Source organism: Felis catus, chromosome A1 (genome assembly GCF_018350175.1).
Source record: "Felis catus isolate Fca126 chromosome A1, F.catus_Fca126_mat1.0, whole genome shotgun sequence".
Classification (NCBI taxonomy): domain Eukaryota; kingdom Metazoa; phylum Chordata; class Mammalia; order Carnivora; family Felidae; genus Felis; species Felis catus.
In genome coordinates this window covers 221,758,374-221,778,040 of record NC_058368.1, presented here as the reverse complement: position 1 = coordinate 221,778,040, position 19,667 = coordinate 221,758,374, and the positions used below count along the sequence as shown (strand labels likewise).

At 34.0% G+C, this 19,667-nt stretch overlaps 1 protein-coding gene across 4 annotated transcripts in view; it reads right to left on the bottom strand.

Annotated features, from left to right (window-relative positions):
* The window catches only part of CDH12 (cadherin 12), a 1,052,064-nt gene that overhangs the window by 48,712 nt on the left and 983,685 nt on the right, over positions 1–19,667 (bottom strand). For all 4 annotated transcript variants that reach the window (XM_019812450.3, XM_019812457.3, XM_006928094.4 and 1 more), the window contains one exon: positions 12,083–12,270. In XM_019812450.3, coding sequence (XP_019668009.1) covers positions 12,083–12,270 — 188 coding nt within the window. The remainder of the gene's footprint in view (positions 1–12,082; positions 12,271–19,667) is intronic.

The window sequence follows — 19,667 nt, the reverse complement described above, 5'->3', positions numbered from 1 at the left end:
CATTCTGGAAATATGGGGTTGCCACGGTGCTTTATATAAACTTTAGAGTCAATGGCTCTCCCTTCTCATCACCTATGAAAAACTAAGACAATATGAAATTAACATTAACATAGAGATTTTCAGGGACCTTTAGTAGTTTCTGTTTTCTAAATTAATTCCCTCTGCTGTGACTCCAATGACTTGCTAATTGCTGTGTCAACAGATCTGTTTTTTGTCTCAACACACCTGGGGAAAATAAGGAAGATCTATTTCTCCCTTAAGGATAAGACCATAATTTTATGCACTTTCTCTGAGGATGAAAATGGAAAATTTTAAAAAATCCCTGTGAAATCCTCAAAAACTCTCACAATTCCATGGAGTTTATTAGAGCAAATAGTAACACCACTGAGACGTGACATTAAGTTCTGTTCACAATCATTTTCATTCAGGGGAATCTATATTTATTTTCCCTGTAATTATTCCCTTATTTATCTAATTTGTCTAATTTTATTCATTTTTTATCTGTTTTGCGCTCAATGTTTTCTTTTATCTTTTTATGTATTTTTAGTGACTTTTCTCATGCCTATTTGCCTATTATATTATGTCAATATGATATTTATTTTCTTCAATTTCCATCTGTTTTGTCAAGAATTTCAATTTATCATTAAGCCAATAAAAGTAAATAATGGCATGCATAATATGCCATCATTGATATTTTAGCTATTGGTTAAATGAATAGGAACATAATATCAAGAACAAAAAAGGAGGTAGTCCCATGTTGCTATTTCGATAAGCCTACAGCTTGACTACTGTGTTTTGTTAAAGGAATCAAAATCATGAAAAAGCAAAACAAAACAACAAACAACAACAACAAAAACCAATTGCCAGAATAGGACAGCAAAGCATTATTCAAGCAGAAAATATGAAACTGTTAACAATTACTGAGAATGTTTACATAGAATAAAGATCAAAGCAAGATAGGAAAACCATTTTTAAATATTTAAAGGGATATCCTTTTGAACCTGAGTTAGGCTTATTGTAATAGTGTCTCAGTGGAATTAACAAAATTCAAATTATTAAAATGGTAACTTTAGGTTGAGAAAAAGAAGAAATATCTAACAAAATTAAGCCATTTAATATTGAATTAATTTAAAAAATATCAACAGCCTACATGGTGGTGAGGCTTGGAATGCTTCCTGGGTGCAATGACAAACCAGATTTGCTTTTTCTGCATTCGACAAACTCAGAAATTCGTGAGAAACATGTCATCTCGTTTAATGAATGAGAGAGACCGATGTGTAAGAAAGAGGGCTGTGCTAGGTCATTCAAATTAGAGGACATAGAAAAATATATTTCCTGTTTTTATAAACCCTAAATGCTCTATGAATGTGAAACAATATAATTTTCCATCATACTGACCCCTATCTTCTAACGTAAGATTATTTTGACGTGATCACCTTGGGTCCTTTTGCCTAGAAAGCTACCTGAGCTGTCCTAGCTTATACTTACCCCTTTGGGGTGAGGGGGGCCAGAATTCACTTCTGTCTCAGAATATAGCCACTAATACCATGTGTTCCCCTCCTCTGCCCTTACTTTCTCCTAGACATCAAAATGCTCCTGATTATCTACATGATTGGGCAACTTCTTTCTAGACAAGATCTACATTTTATTCATTTTATTTACCTGCTTGATTAAGGTGCCACTCCCACCTGATGGTTAAAATAAACTTAAAAAATAAAAATAAATAAAAAAAGGCAGTGCAGATAATTTCCTCCTGGCCTTGAAGAAGTAAACTCATGAGGGTAGAAACCACCTGGCAAGTCCTCAAGGGGCACCTACCGGAGTTGACACTGAAACCTAGCCAATAACTAGCAAGAAATACCGACCTCAGTCATAAAGCCACAAAGAAATGAACTCTGCCCACAACCAATAAGCTTGGAAAGTGTCTCTAAGCTTCAAATCAGATGGCACCCCAGCCGACGCCTTGATTTCAGCCTGAGAGGCGCTGAGGTTTCAGCAGAGGACCCAGTTACGGTATCCTCTGACCCACACTTCCATCTGTCTTTACTTTTTCCTCCTCTATATTGCTTCAATTTTTATGGTTAACACGTATCGGTATTATTTTGCCAACAGAGTAAAGTCATCACTCAACACAATGTATTCTTCAGTAATAAGATTCTACTTTCTCAATCATATAGTGGTTCTTAATGGCCAATGGAAGGAAATATTTTCAATCAATCCAAATGACTGAAGGCTGAACCTTTATCCAAATCAGGGTAGGTGCCTTTCAGGACAAGCAGAAAACAGACTTATACCAGCCTGAACCATGATGAAAAGACAAGACGGAAAAGATCTTACAAAGTAATTTCTTTGTGCCAGGGTGTGCTACAAAGATAAGATTTTCTGATCAAGCGTCATTTTAAAGGAAAATTAAGTTTCCCAAAACTTAGTTTTATGATCGACATGGTAACCAATTTATTTATTTGTTGCTGGCACTTTCTGTTTCATAAGAATTTATTCCAGAACTTGACCACAACTCATGTTACATAGAAAATCATTCATAGATGATATCTGCACGTACTTCTTTGATTTATTCACATCAATTTAGATTCACATTGATCAAATCAAATGTTTGGTGCTGAGAATAGAGTGGTTAACAAGTTAAATGAAGTCCATTTTATCACAAGCCTTATATTGTAGAAAAGGATGGCCACAACAACAACAACAACAAAATTAGTAAGTGCATAATTTTCAGCTAGTGTTAAGATTTATGAGGAAAATGAGGTAATAAGACACGAGGAAACATAATTACATAGAGCACATTGGAAGTGCATTTTTTTCATGTTTATTTATTTTTGAGAGAGACAAAGACAGAGAGTGAGCTTGAGCGGGGGAGGGACAGAGAGAGGGAGACAGGATCCAAAGTGTGGGCTCCATGCCAACAGCAGAGAGCAAGATATGGGGCTCAAACCCACAAGTCACAAGATCATACATGATTGAGCCAAATCGACCTCTTAACCGACTGAGCCACCCAGGCACCCAGGAAATGCATTCCTGAGGATGTAATAATGATAGGAACTGAAATAAGAAAAACCACACATGGGGAAGTCAGAAGCTAACGACCCTGATGGAAGGTGAGCAAAGGTTAAATTCCATAAAATAAATTCTATACCTTTCAATAAATATTTTTTGGACATCCTACCACGTTCTAGACATGATTACCCATGCTAGAACTAAGCAAAGCAGACAAAAATCATCACCTGTGTGGAGTTTTCTGTCTTCTAGGAGTTGATGGACAACAATAAGATACATAGGCAAAATATGTACCATGTTGGGCGGCAATAAATGGTATGGAAAAGTGTAAAACTCGGGGGTCAGATCATGTTCTGTGTGTTGGGGGTAGACGGCAGTTTGTGTATCCTATCATTGTTGAGGAAGGAATTCAACTCAGCAACTTACTAAAAACTAGAGAGGTAATTATTTTTAAGTTTATTTACCTATTTTTGAGAGAGAGAGAGAGAGCCTGCGTGCTGAAGGAGAGTGGGGAGGAGCAGAGAGAGAAGCTCAAACAGACTCCGCACTGTCAGCACGGAGCCCGACACCGGGCTTGAACTTACAGTCCGGGAGATCATGACCTGAGCCAAAACAAAGAGTCCGAAGCTCAACCAGCTGAGCCAGCCAGGTGCCCCCATGAACTAATTATTTGATGCATAAAAGTTGTTACATGATTAGGTAAAAATTCCCCAACAAAAAAGGGAAACAAGTCAAATGTGGCCATTTTTAAAACCTGAATTTTAGTTGTTGACAAATTTCAACGGCCTTTCAGTTTTAAAATTAAAAAAAAAAAAAAAAACTAAAACAAAAAGAAACCCAATGGAATGACCAGACAAAAAACGTATTATCTAAATAAAATTATTAAAGTGAAGAAACATGTACTTCCTAAAAGTTACCTCTACATAAATTTGTCACAGAACTATTTGTTAGAAATGCCTTTAATTTTTGTGGGCATAATTTAGACTCCAGATTTTTGTAGCACTACGAATTTTTGATAGTTTTAATGAATTAATTTAAGAATCATGGGCATTATTCGCTCTATGCCCATATTTTAGTGATGATACTTTTTGGAACAAATTCAGTAACTAATTCAGCAAGACAAAACAAAACAATAAAGAATACTGAAAGAAACTCTAGTGCTTCTAGTTAAGGGTTTGGGGTAAATGAAAGATTTTACCCTAAAAATGAAAGATTACATTAACTTTTATAAATACTTAAGTAAAATACATGTTTTACATGCACACAGAGTATAGATCATGATCATCTAGGGAGGCCAATTATTTTTTGAGCTTTCTTGAATAACCAAGTTCACAATTTACTTCTCTTTTTTTTAATGTTTAATTATTTTTGAGAGAGACAGAGAGAGAGAGAGAGAAAGGGGGGGGGGGGAGGGGCAGAGAGAGAGGGAGACACAGAATCCAAAGCAGGTTCCTGAGCAGGTTCTGAGCTGTCAGCATAGAGTCTGATGTGGGGCTTGAACCTATGAACGGTAAGATCATGACCTGAGAAAAAGTCAGAGGCCCAACTGACAGAGCCAACCAGGCGCCCCTCTCACATTTTACTTCTAACATATATTGTTGGTAACAATAGTTATAACAGTTAATATGCTTCTCAAACATACTATAATTTACAAGCTGTTCAACTTTGAAAAAGTTACCTTTTTTCTTTGAGTTTCTTATTTCTCATATGCATAATCAGTAAAACACTATCTTTCTAAGTAATTTATAAAATACATTAAACCTTACATAGTACTGAGAACTAAAAAATAATGCATCATAAATTAAAACAATAAACCAACACAATGCATTTGTTCTGTAGTCAATAAAAAATTTAAACACCCTGTATATTTCAAGAATGTCCTTTATTGTGACAACACAAATACAGACATGATAAAGTGGCTTTAGGGGGCTCAAATATAGTAGGAATAACAGATGTGTTTAAAGTATTAATGCTATAAGTATCGTAGGTGTTTGAAAGAAGTGCTGACATTTTTGAAGAAAGTAAGAAGTGATCAGCTTTGCCTGAGGGACTCATGAAAGTCTTTGGTATGAGACATGGGAGATAGTTAAAAACAACAACAACAACAGAAAGAATCAACTAAGAAACTTATGTGGGGCAGTGTCTTCTGTGCAAAAGGAAGACTAGTGCATTTGGTAGAAATCGCAGTGAATTTCGTGTGGTTGGAAAATAGCCTGTATATATGTGCGTGCTTATTCATGTGTGCAGCAGATGATAATACAAAACAGACGATTTGCTTGGTATCTTACTAATGATGGAAACAAAAAAAGGACTTTAGCATGAGAGTAAGAGGAACAGAGTTAGGTTTCAACCACTCATAGAGGAAAGGGTAAGTTAAATGAATATATTCAGAGAATGGCCATTGCAGTGGTAGAAGGAATAACCAGGAGGATGCATGGCAACCCAGTAGGCAGAGAAAGAGGGACATTTTAACCCATGCTCAGGAGAAATTAGTGGCCAGGATTTACGTCCTATTTGCCACAAGGAAGCTGATGCCAATAGAAGCAACATAAGAAAAAAGTCTAGATTTGGGGGTTACGAAACTGGAGAGGAAGTGGAGCCTTATCTAGGAAGGAGAAGACATGAACAGAAGCGCTCTTGTTGGGAGAAGAGAAGGAATTTGACTTTGGTCATTCTGAGTTTGAACAGACTATAGAACACACAGTTTTAAATGCCTGATGGGAAGCAAAACGAGCTGCTTTGGTAATTTCAGTCTAGGAGCCAGTGTAGAGTTTATAAGACTGATTAGCAAAGTTAGGTAAGATGTTTAAAAGAAAAGGTGATGACAAATATTTACAAAAACTGGGACATCATATTTACAGAAACAAAGAATACCACTTATTTTTTTCTTTAAACTTAAGCATGTCAGACTGGCTAAAAATAGGAGTGTCTTAAATTTAATAAAGGTGTATGTTTGGCTACATAAAATAAGCGATTCCAAATTTTTTCATCTTTTTCCCCTTAGAGTTATTCAAAAATTAACCACACGGTGGTGCTCTTCACCAAATCATTTGGTGTGAAAGCCTTTCCTTGCCATTTGGCTTCAAAAACAAAATGAGTTTTACCAACAGGACCTAAGTAAAATATGAATGGTTCAGTGGGACCCGCTGAGAGCTTAGCCTATTTACTAAAAATCCTGGAAAAGAATACAACATTTTACTTCCCTTTTTTACGGGAAAAAAAAAATTCTGCTTTGGATTCAGTGTGAAAACAGTTATGTTTATTTGGAATGAAATACTATTTCCAACTAACATCAAAGAGTAAGAATTCTTTTTTAAACCAAAAGTTTTACTTATTTGAAAATAGAGAGGAAATCACATCATCATTCTTTACTTTAAACATGCACTCTTTATTTCCTAGTTACCAACAGACATTTTTGTAGAAATGGTAGAGAACTGAGAAATTATGGAAGATAATAAAATTGTCCTTTTGCAGAACTTAAATGTTGACCACAGTATTTTAATTGCTTTTATTTCTTAATAGTAACAAGGAAATTACAGTGCTTCTATAAATATATTTCTATTTTTAGTCCCTCAATGTTTTTAACTCATGTAATTTTATATTTATATCTGTTAACTATGTAATTATATAATAAATTATATTTATTCTCAGTTCTCCAGTAGAAAAAAAACTAGAGTAAAATATATTTCCTTTCCTTTTTCAATTAAGAATAAAATTGCTCAATTTAAAATGCTTTATGCTCTCGTTTTAAATGTAGCCCATCTCCTAATTTTTAGATGGGATGAAACTTTTAACAGCTATTATTTTGACTTTGTTAGTGTTTTTAATGTTATAATACTTAAGAACATATAGGGTACTTTCTATTTGTTTAAATTTTGCTCAATGCCTGTTAAAAACTGAGAACAAACTGAGGGTTGATGGGGGGTGGGAGGGAGGGGAGGGTGGGTGATGGGTATTGAGGAGGGCACCTTTTGGGATGAGCACTGGGTGTTGTATGGAAACCAATTTGACAAGAAATTTCATATATTAAAAAAAAATAAATTCTGCTCAATGCAATGTGACATAAGTGTAGACTAAGGGTAGTTTTTTTTGTGTCTTTTGTTTTATTTTTACCAATAGCCTGTGTCTTAAGAAGATTTGTAAAGTTTCATAATGTTATTCTGAATTCAATGTGACACAGTGAAATAACATTATGTCATAGGGCTCATAAACTGAATTCAGGCTGATGTTAAAAAATAAATTAATAAAAGTTTTTTTTTTTTCATTCTTCTCTGTTCATATAAACCTGACTATCATTTTTATCCACTTACACCCTCCTCAGAAAGAGAGAGGGGAAATGGTAAAGGGAAAGCAAATAAAGATTTTGGAGATAAAACAATAACGAGAATACGTGCTTCAGAGAACTTTGTATTTTATTTATTTTATTTTATTTTATTTTATTTTATTTTATTTTATTTTAAGATGTCATTTAAATTCCACTTAAATATAGTGTAGTGTTGGTTTCAGGAGGACAATTTAGTGATTCATCACTTACATACAACACCCAGTATTTTGTTTGTTGAGTTCAGAAAAGAAAAACTCGGTAAACAAAGTATCATACTCAATGTTACCCAAACAATTAAAGTAACTGATATTTATCAAATAGCTACATATTCAAAGGTAGACTATATTTTGGACTTTATAAATGCATTAACAACATAATTCCTGCATGAATTTGGTTTTAATTAAAACCCTTTTTTACAATTTTATGCTGAGATGTAATTTAAAGATCACCATGTAACTGGAATAGTGCTATTGACCTTTACATATTTATTTATCATCACACACCTAATTTTTCTACGACTCCTAAAGGTAACTACAAGGTAAACTTTTCTGAGAACTTACTGAATTTAAAGATCACCATGTAACTGGAATAGTGCTATTGACGTTTACATATTTATTTGTCATCACACACCTAATTTTTCTACGACTCCTAAAGGTAACTACAAGGTAAACTTTTCTGAGAACTTACTGAATATACACACAACTAATTCTATAATACATTCTTCACCCCTCCCTCAAAACTCTAAAGAACTGCAGTTGTTTAAATTAATTTTGAGTTTCTGATGGGCTCTATTCAACAGAATTTTTCTAATGGTTTTATTTTCAAGAAATCATTCTGCCATGTTTAATCAAGTCATAATTCTACATGTACATATTTGTACAAACACACAAAATATAATACATACAGCAGATAGATATGTAGGTAGGTATGTAAGTAGGTAGGTAGACAGATGATAGGTAATTTTAGAATTTTGTTACAGAAGTGATCCCCTGGGATATTTGTCTTTTTTGAGATTTAATAGATGAACTCTGCAAGCTACAATTGTCCTTTCCAAAAGATTGCCTCTAGGTTTTCCTCACTTAGACATTAAGACAAATTACAACACTAAGAACAAATCTATTCAATTCTTTGGTAATTTGCTGGATGATCAGAATTTTTATGAAAGTATGTTTTGGCTGTCCCTTTAAAATGTCGCCAGAATCTCACCATTTCTCACAACCTCAATTACTACGCAAGGCATGGTCCATACCTCCATCAACGGTTCCTGGGATTCTTTCTGTGGGTTTGTAACTGGTCTATTTCTATCCTTACTTCCTAGTCATTATTCTCAGAACACCACAGTATCCCGGCTTTACAAGGATAGAGGTAACTTAGATCTCAAGTCACCCTGGGCTTTCCCATACCATGATCTATTTCGAGTCCTTGGACTGACTGGCCTATTGGGCTTCCCAAGAAGGGCCCTTTCTCTGCACCTTTGACTTCATTTCCGGCCGGGAACCCTTTCATTAGTGCACTCAACCCACTGGATCCCTTGCAGCTGCTGCCCAATCTTTCTGGAACAAGCTTCACTCAGACACTACATGGTTCATTTCCTGCTTCATTCAGGAGTCTGCTGAAATTTCATCCTGTCAGAGAAACGTTTTTTGACCACCTCATTATAAGAGCCACCACATGCAGTAATGACTTGTATCCCTGTACCCTGCTTTACGCTTCTCAAGCTTGAATTTATAGCTGCTGTCAGTGATTTTGCATTTATCATCTGTCTTTCCCAACTAAGTGGAAGCTGCTTCAGTTCAGGGATTGGATCTGTTTTGTTTACTGCTTTATACCCAGAATCCAGAGTGGGCTCTCAGATTTAGTGACTTCCCCATCAGTACCTGTTGAATGAAGGAGTGAACGTTAGTTATGGACACTGAACTTTATTTCAATGACAAATTTTACCCCAGCAAAATGGACAATTACTCATCCACTGCAGGAAGAAAAATGTACTTTTTATACTTGGAGATACACATTTCAGACTGGTTTTCTTTATTATGTAAATCAATTTTAACAACGTTATGTCATAATTTCATAAATCCTTTTTAATCTCCTTAAGAAAGAGAAGTCTCAAAAAATTAAATCAAAAAATGCAACAAAATAAAATTGTTCAAAAATTTGACTCTTTTTATGAATCTTTCATAAGCTAAAAAGGGAAAAGGTCTGTTCTTACTGCTTTAGTGAGGATGTATAATAGGTAAATATTTACGAAAATTGATTTATATGACTAAATATTTACTTTCAAAGATCAAGCCATTTTGATGTAATGTAAAGACTATAGTTAGCCATGTTTTCAATTGTGTTAAAAAGTAACACACGGGGCGCCTGGGTGGCGCAGTCGGTTGAGCGTCCGACTTCAGCCAGGTCACGATCTCGCGGTCTGTGAGTTTGAGCCCCGCGTCGGGCTCTGGGCTGGTGGCTCAGAGCCTGGAGCCTGCTTCCGATTCTGTGTCTCCCTCTCTCTCTGCCCCTCCCCCGTTCATGCTCTGTCTCTCTCTGTCCCAAAAATAAATAAACGTTGGAAAAAAAAAAAAAAAGTAACACACATTTTCCCACACATTTTCCCAGATTGACACTTAGACATCAATGTTTTATTGGCACAGATGATAAATATGTATAAATAAAAATATATAAAATGTTGTGTATAAATATAAAATATAGGAATAATTTTAAATATACATGTGTATATAGATTTTAAATATATAGCATACACAATATTGACTCTTCTGTACCTCAATTTTACTTTGTAAATTTACTTATTTTCATACATACATTTTATTAACTGTTGATGTAAAATATTTTCTATTATTTTCTTTATTACTAAGAGAATTCATATTTGCTCCATTTAAATTAATGTTTGTAAGTCATTTAAGTATAGTGCTTTTTAAGAAAAAATAAGTGATAAGACTTTTCATTGACTTTCTACTGAATAGAAAAAGAGAAAACTGAGCAAAGCAAGAAGAAACAATAAAGGAGTAAAGTTGATAAGAATGTGACACATAGTTTTTAAGAGTACTTTGAAAATTAAACATAAATGTATAATTGTGCTGAATGAGGTCATGTGGTTAAATTAATTTGTAGGAAAGGTACAGTTTATGTGCAATAGTGGAAATAAAAAGTGATAAATAATCTATATGAAAATTGTGTTTACTTTCAATATTGTTTTTGTTGTCATATATATCATTTCTTTGTTAAAATTCAGAGTTCCTGAGCAAATCTGGAAACAGCAACCTCATTCATGGGAATGACTGCAAATATACTTCTTGTAGGTTAAAATAATTTCAGTTATTAAATGTATATGATATACTGCAGTTTGGGTTGAATACAACATGCTTTGTAGCAGAGGAGAAAACAGTACTAAATTAAATGTCACTGTTTTTCCTACACTCCATTCTTAAAAATTCCTATAATTTGCTTCACTGATATGGAAACAATCTACACATCCTAAATATAATTGTGATGTTTCTTTCTCACATTTCCATAACCCTTCTTCAAGTCACTCCCCAACAAAACACAGATTATAACCTGTCTAATATTGACAATAGTGCTCTCCCCCTCTGCGATTCTCCTCTGTATTAATACCTTTTATTATTATTATTATTATTATATTATTATTTTGATAGAGAGAGATAGAGATGGAGAGAATGCTCTTGAGCAGGGAAGGGCAGAGAGAGAGAAAAGAGAGAATCCCAAGCAGGCTCCGTGCTGTTAGCATGGAGCCCAGCACGTGGCTCCTTATCATGAGCTATGAAATTGTGACCTGAGCAGAAACCAAGAATCAGTTGCTTAACCAACTGAGTCACCCAGGCGCCCCTAACCTATTTAACATTACTCAGTGGCCCCATCAGAGTCCGCCTTTCCTTCCCTCTCCCACCCTTTCTCCCTCTCCCTCTCCTTTCATCTTTCCCTCTCATTCTCCCTCCCCTTCTTCCTCTCTATCTCTCATTAATCCTTCTTTTCAGTTACCTCCTTAAAACCTCCTCAAGGCCAGCATTACCCTTGTTCATTTCTTCCATTCCTCAGTAGTATAGATTACTGACATAAGGATTCTTCCACTGTGATATAAACCTTTACCAGCAATGTGTGAATTAGATATTTATATAGATGTTTATAGTCTCAGAAAAGTCATGAGACGGTAAGACCAAAGCTGGTGGGGTTAGAATTTACCTCTAGATCTTATTTTATTTTATTTATTTTAAATGTTTGTTGTTGTTGTTGTTGTTGTTTTAATTTTGAGAAAGAGAAAGCCAGTGAGAGGGGAGGGGCAGAGAGGGATGGAGAGAAAGAATCTCAAGCAGGCTCCCTGCTGTTAGTGCAGAACCCAATATGAGGCTCGAACTCACAAACCATAAGATCATGACCTGAGCCAAAATCAAGAGTCAGACACTTAATCAACTGAGCCACCCAGGAGCCCCTAGATCTTATTTTAATTAATATATTTGTTTAAGTTTGTAACAATTAAAAATCAAATTACAATTAAATTCTTGTAAGAATTTTTTAATAAATAAATTCATGGACCTGTTTCAACAAAAAATATATATCTGTTGATTTTCAGAATACAAATACCTGAGGAAGTGAATACTTCAGAGCCGTTTGGTCTTTTTAAAATTTAATATACTGCTCATTTAAGGAAATTAAAATTTCTGTCATTTTCAACTCTTAGTCATTTTGTGATTGGGTAATCAACTGTTCAAAACCTTGTCTATGTACCTTTTTCAATTTGATGACTCCTTCTTGTGTATCCTCATCTGTGACGATGTCAAACAAATTTCCCCCATCTCCTGGAACAATATTGTATTCAATTTCTGCATTTTGTCCAAAATCAGGATCCACAGCTCTTATTCTTCCAATGGCTGAGCCGATAGGAGAAGACTCGGGAACTTTCAGATGGAAAATACCTGATAAGACATGTGTAATTCATGCCGTCAGTGGAGTTAGTTAAGTGTATAGTTAGATGACTAGGCGTGAGAAATATACTATATCTAAAGTAAATCACATTTAGAACATAATAGTGCCAAATCGAAAAGGAATTTGCTGTCAAGTTAAGAATTATGAGTAGGAGTAATAACTTCACTTTTCACTTCCATAGGTCCTGCTCTAGAATTTTAATTGGGAATTATAACTAGTAAAGTGTGTTCACTTTAAATTAGCGTGAGGAAGTATTTTAAATACTAACAGCCTCAAAGTGTACCTAATATTAAATGGAAGGGCAGGAACATCCATGTAATTAAATGGTACCAATAGGGTAGAATCCGGGACACAAGAGAGAGATAAAATAAAGATAGATGACAGATTGATAGATATTTATAGAACGTTAAGGTTGTATTTTCTAATATATATATAAGTATTTTATATTTTTCTTATATATTCCATAGAGAGACAGTATGTACTCAGTAAGTGTAAATCATTAAGCTAAAAAGAACCTGAAAGATAGTTGACCAAAATTTTAATCTATGATGGATTTAAGTATATTATATTATTGACTAATATTCAATTTGTGCTTAGTATTTAGTAAATTTTTCCTGGGTATACTACAAGCTACTTTTATACACATATAAGATCAGTATATCAAGTTCTATCTGCTCCATTATTTATTTATTTTTTTTTTAGCATTAAAAAAAATGCTTATTTTCACCACCAGGTGGAGCACGTACATTACTATGAATTTGATACTGAGTCAGAAAAACCTAGAAAATTTTCTATCTATATAAAATATACCAGAATCAGGAAAATTTGGAATATCCTCTAAAAATTAAAATATATACATTGCTTAAAGGAGTTTTAGAAATTGTGTATGGCATAACATGAAAAAGATATAGGCTATTTTACTGACTTCTCATCAAAATCAATATTAAATGGTTAAATGACAGTCTATTTATATTAAAATAAGGAAAGGAAGAGTGTGGAAGGAAATAAAAGTGCAAAAACAAAACTAAACTCAAAATACAAAATTTAATTTTTATATCTTCTTTCCAGTTTTAAATTCTATTAATGTACTTTGGATTGTACATTCTCATGGCTAAAGCAACCACCGTAATTCACTTGTTTAGAACTTCTAGTTACATTCATAGAAATTAAGTTAGGAAGACCTTTAATATGTTTATTGAATGGTGAAGTTCATTCATCAAATTGCATTACAATATTTTGGTTATAGGCTTCAAGAAATATGAGGAAAAAATGCTCAATCACACCTTGTGGACATTTTGCTAAATATTTTCCATTTTATTCCCAATTACTTTGTTTTTCTCTTATAGTTCTTTCACAGTTTCAAAATGGGGTAATTTCATTAGCCCTGGTAGCATTAAATCTTTCAACTACCTCTCACCCCCCCCCAACATAGATATCTACCACTTGCACAAACACTGCTAAAATAAGCCTTGTTTACATTCAATGGACATTACCTCATCCAAAAATATAATTAATATTAAAAGATCTAAATATTTACCTAAATTTGGCTGATTTCATGTAAAACAGAGTGTAGATTTTTACAGCAGTCTGAAAATAGTTGTTCAATTAATTTGATAATTAATTAACAGTATACCTGCCTTCAAAGGGGAGTATGGCAAATCTTTCTAAAAGAACACATTTAAAAGTTAATAAACAAATCAGAACATAGGCAAGTAATAACAATAAGGCAAGTGGTAATAATGGAGTGTTACATAGGCATTAGGAAAGGATTTTGATTAAATAAGTCATATCACATGATCAAGCTGGCAACTTTTCGTAGGCTACGACTATGTTTCATTAGGTTTTATTCCCTAAACACTTCACGCAGTGGCTGTCATAGAGATCCTCAAAGTTTGCAGGATTTAAAGTAGCTTTGGACTGGAGGCTACCAGAGCAAAGAGGAAGAATAAAGTCACAGGTTGCAATGTACACACATTGTCTAAGAAAAAGGTAACAACAGGTATCCAAGTGAAATTGAGTTCAAATAGCCATGATCACATAAGCAGGACCTAATGTGACTTTTACAGCCTACTTTTCTAGAGTGTTAAGTGCTTCACAATAGCCTAAACACTGATCGTATGGAAGCACTTCTGAGCTACTAGCAAATATAAGGATGCCTGACTTCTTGTTTAACATCGCTGGAAAGCCTGCAACAGTTATTTAAACTTGTACTAAACTTCTCATATATGTGATTCTTTTTACTTTCTTTTTTTTCTTCCTTTCTTAATATCTGTTAAGTAGAAGTATCACTTGTCAGAAACACGTCCACCACTTTTGCCTTTTGGGTGATTGTGATAAAGAACCTGAAGAAACACCAAAAGCCTTGAAGCTCTACTACACTTAGTCATAGTTCAATGTCATGGTATATCAATAAGTGTTGAGAAAGGTGTTGAATTTTTTTCCTGATAAAATAGAGTAATGGAAGTATGCTGAATAATGTACTGTACATCCTTCTTTCACATGATATTTAGTTAGGAAATGACCAAAAAAGTTATCAAAGACACAGCTGACAGACAGAGATTTGAGTGAAGGAGGCAGCTGCTGAGGGTAATGGATTTCAAACCTCAAACATGGCCAGCAGTGCAAGGTGATGATGGTGGTGCAGACTGAGGTAGGGGGAGGTTGGATGGGATCTTTAGAAAAATATGGACATCTAACTTAAAGTATGTATAATTTTTCTGCTTACTCTATCTAATCCATTCAATAGGAACAAATTCAGATTACATATTTGCTTTATGAGTTAAATTTCATTTGAACGATTAAAAGCAAAATTAAAAGAATCAAAAATCAAGGGAAATAATCTAGTCTGGCATCATCATTAAGAGATTATAGTTAGCGTAGGTAAAAAAAAAAGAAAAAGAAAAAGAAAAATTAGCCAGAATTGAGATCCTACAATTTAAGAAGAATTTTTAGATATCTGAAGGACATCAGATAATGCAGACTTTAAATGAGAGTTCCCCTTTTCAAGACAATATGCTGAGATATGAGTTTTGTGTTTTATAAAAGGAAATTTATGAAGACACTAACAATAAATGTGAAGATGGCTATTCCTTATAGTATTATGTCAATAGTAAGTTAAATAGCAGTTACTTAAAAAGTGGTCAGCATATAGCATGCCTACAAATTTTATAATTATCTGATGGCACTGGAAAATTTGTAATAAACTGAAATGCCAGCATTCTCCAAAAAAAACCTGACTCAAAAGCACTCCCTAACATGTCCCGCCAAAATTAAGATATAATAAAAGTGAAAACAGTGATTTACCATGTACATCTTTTTTGTGTATTGAGATTTTAGTGTACATAAAACACAAATGTACAGAGCACTGAATTTCCTGTTCTTTAGGATAGCACATTTTAGTAGGGTGGAAGACATATTCATTAAGCCAAGCATTTCCAAATAAAATACTGTAGTTAGAAATAAAGTCTCCAGAATATGGAACAGATCAGAGAAACTATGCATTAGTCATGTCCTATTTTTTTTAGGCTCTGTCGGTTTATTTCCAGTGACTTGACATTTTATCATTTCTAGAAACGCGACAGCAAATAAAGCTGGGGTCATTCAGATTAATTCAAAACTGAAGTAATCTTCAGCTGTGCCAAAGTTGGATCGCTTGTGATGTACTGTGTCATTACAGTTCCATCAACTTCTGCGTGTCCTACACTTGACGCATATGAAACATCTTAATGGCACTACCTGTACAAGACAGATTAAGAAATAAAACAGGTGACAAGAAATTGTTCAGAGTCAATAAGAATATATGCTTACATACTCATCAAATATACATGCTATGCTTAAAAGAAAAAAAAAAGTTCTCATGGAAAACGAGAAAACTGCATGTAGTGACTAAGATGGAATTATAGTGATCAAATTCTAAAACTTCTTACAGATAGTGCTCCCTATTAATTCCAAAGGTAAAAGTATCTATTACTCAGTTATAGGCTAAATGAGTATCTTCTCAGGAACTTTGTTGTTTCAAAAAATGTACTTGGGGTGCCTGGGTGGCTCAGTTAGTTAAGAGTCCAACTTCGACTCAGGTCATGATTTCATGGTTCCTGGGTTTGAGCCCCGCGTAGGGCTCTGTGCTGACAGCTCAGAGCCTGGAGCCTGCTTCAGATTCTGTGTCTCCTTCTCTCTCTGCCCCTCCCCAGCTAGTGCTCTGTCTCTGTCTCTGTCTCTGTCTCTGTCTCTCTCTCTCTTTCAAAAATAAACATTAAAAAATTAAAAAATAAAATTGAATAAAATTTAAAAAAATGTGCTTTGATTATTAGGACTCCCACTGGTTTTGTGTATGTGTCCGGGAGCATTCAGTGACACCTAAGGAAAAAGGATATACAATAGGCTTTCCTTCTCTGAATTCTTCGGAATATTTCCAAGCATTGATATAAATACCAAAAGAGATACATTTACTTAACAAAACATAAATTAATATGTTTTAAGCTACTCAGAAATAAAAGTTGCAGGACTTGCAAAAATATATTAAGTTAATGAATAAACTATGTAATGCAGTGACAACATTTAGTAATAAAAACAGCAAGTATAAAGAAAATAGAACCATCCATTATAAATTCTCTTTTGAAATACATTTTATGTTTATTGTAATAACTAAAATTACTCAAAAATAATATGTAAGAAGTCAATGTTCAGCTGCACAGAAAACTTACTATACTTAGGAATATGAAAACATATTATTTGAGATCTCGTAAATAGATGATTGCTTGAAGTGCTACATGTATGTTTAAACTTTTGAAAATAATGTGTATTACCATAAAACTATTGATTCAGTGATTCAATTCAAACATTTAATTGTTCAAATAGTCATCCCACACATTTGTGTGTATGTGGCTTACCATCTAATGACATAGAAATAAAATGTTTCTTTCTCAATATTTTATTGTTTTAATTTCATAAGCAAAGATAATAATAGCACACAAAATGATTTCACCTTATCTAAAGAAAAGAAAAAGGAAATGGAAGCAAACAATATTTCTGTATGAGGATAAAGGACTATGTACCTGTTATACCTTCTTATTAGCCCTGTGACCTGGTGCAAAATATTTAATCCTTCTTTTCCTGATCTATAAAATTGGAATAATAATAATGGTGATGATGATGAGATCGTGATGTCACTCATACAATAGTGAAACTCCTAAGTAATAACTATTATTACTAGTTGCTTTCCAAATAGTAATTCTCTAGATAACTCCATATCCATATTGTACTATTTTCCTGTAGAAGTTGCAGTAGTCAACTGGAAACTGCCTATAGAGATATGGAGATGACAGAAAGGGAGGTGTTAACAGAGTTCTGAAAAGCCATTCTAATTTTAGCTGAAAGTCTTTCCCCATATCTTCAAAACTGAAGGATTCAAGAGTAAAAATATCTTGGTGGTTGAAGAATGTTTTATGCCCTCTATTTCCTCAAAAGCCTGAAGCTGTATTTTCAATAAGCACAAATTAAAGTAACGGAAATATAGTCCGCAAGAAAAAAACATCCTGATACCAAAGTTGGATTCCAACTGGATTTTAGTCAAGCATACTAAGCATACAGTAAGTGGAAGCTCTCAGTAGTGACAGAGACATTTAGTCCTGCTCATTCTTAGGATGGGTCTGGGATGAACAAATTTTTGGAAGTGTCAAGTATCTGGAATCAAGAACTTTACTGTATTGGCCAAATTACTTCATCTTTTTACAAAAGTTATAATTGCCTAGTCTAGACTTTCATGAGTTATACCCGTGAGTATGAATTGCCATAGACCCAATATACAATATATTAATGGATTTATAAGTTTTATGAAATGTTATCAATTCTATTTAATAATAGAAATATTTCTTTTCTCAGAGATATGAGAAATTCATTCCAAACTTTCTAGCTCTGAGCAGCCATACACAGCACAAAAATTTAGGGCTAATTATTGAATTGTCCCTTCTAAATTTCCTTTGGGTGGTAGATTAGTTAAGTCGTCCAGTAACTTGGATTTTTGATGAGTGAATCAACTGCAACATTTAGTAGCTTCCTCAATGGAATGATAAAGAAACAACAAATAAAACAAAAAATACAGAACAAACTATGTTTATCCTAATGGCATTAATGACCTGGTTGGGGAGGTAGATACGAATTAAACAATTATACAAATGAAGTAAAATTGCTAAGTAACATCAGTGCTTTAAGGGAAAGTTATGCAATTCTGTTCACTTTTTCTGACGTTTAAGCTAAGAACCTGAGCAAGTCAACTGGCTGATGTTGGATTTGTGAGGTAAGCTATTAGAAAACATTCCAAATAGTAGAAACTATATGACAAAGCCAATAATTATCATAATCTTCTGCCCTTCTATTTTGCTTGTTCAGTTACTACCACTATGGCTTATTTATATAACATATACTGATATAGAGGCAGTAAACATCAATTTTAATATCAAATATAAATAACTTTACCTTTAGTTAATATCAATATATTGATCTCTCTACATCCACTAATTCATTATCATTTTTCTGTTGATCTTTTTCCTCATTCGACTAAAACATGTTTTGTTGTTTCATTATCATATTAACCTATGGCCTATATATCTTGTCCATGTTGTTGCTGCAGTCTGGTCAAACTCAACCCTTGATAATGATAATTACCCTCTTTCTCAAGAAGGAGGTGCGACTGACTGAGGAAAACCAAGCAGTCAGCTAGATATCATTATAAATTTTCATCACTAACCTCAAATGCACTTTCCAGATTGGCTGTAAAGCATACAAATTTGCAAAGAGGTCATTTGCTATGACCTCTATTTTACACTGATTTATTTTCCACAAATCTTTACTACCGACTTTTTTTTTACTTTTTTTAACTTTTTTTCTACAGATTTTCCTCAACTTATAATGGGGTTTTGTTCCAATAAACCCATCATAAATTGAAAACATCGTAAGTTGAAAAGGCATTTAATACACCTAACCTACTGAGCATCATCGCTTAGCCTCTCCTACCTCAAACATGCTCAGAACACTGACAGTAGACTACATTTGGGCCACATCACCTAACCGAAAGCCTATTTTGTAACAAAGTGCTGCCCATGTCACGTAATTTATGAATATTGTATTATCAGTTGTTTACCCTCATGATCGCATGACTGACTGGAAGCTGTGGCTCGCTGCCTCTGTTCAGCATCACAGGTGAATATCATACCACATACAGCTAGCCTGGGAAAAGATCACATTTCAAAATTCAAAGTACGGTTCCTACTAAATATGTATCGCGTTCACACCATTGTAAAGTAAGTTGAACTGACGTGAGTTGAAGACCAACTTAGTTGGTGACCCTGTCTCCTATTTTACAGGGGAAAAAAAAATGAACTCATATCAC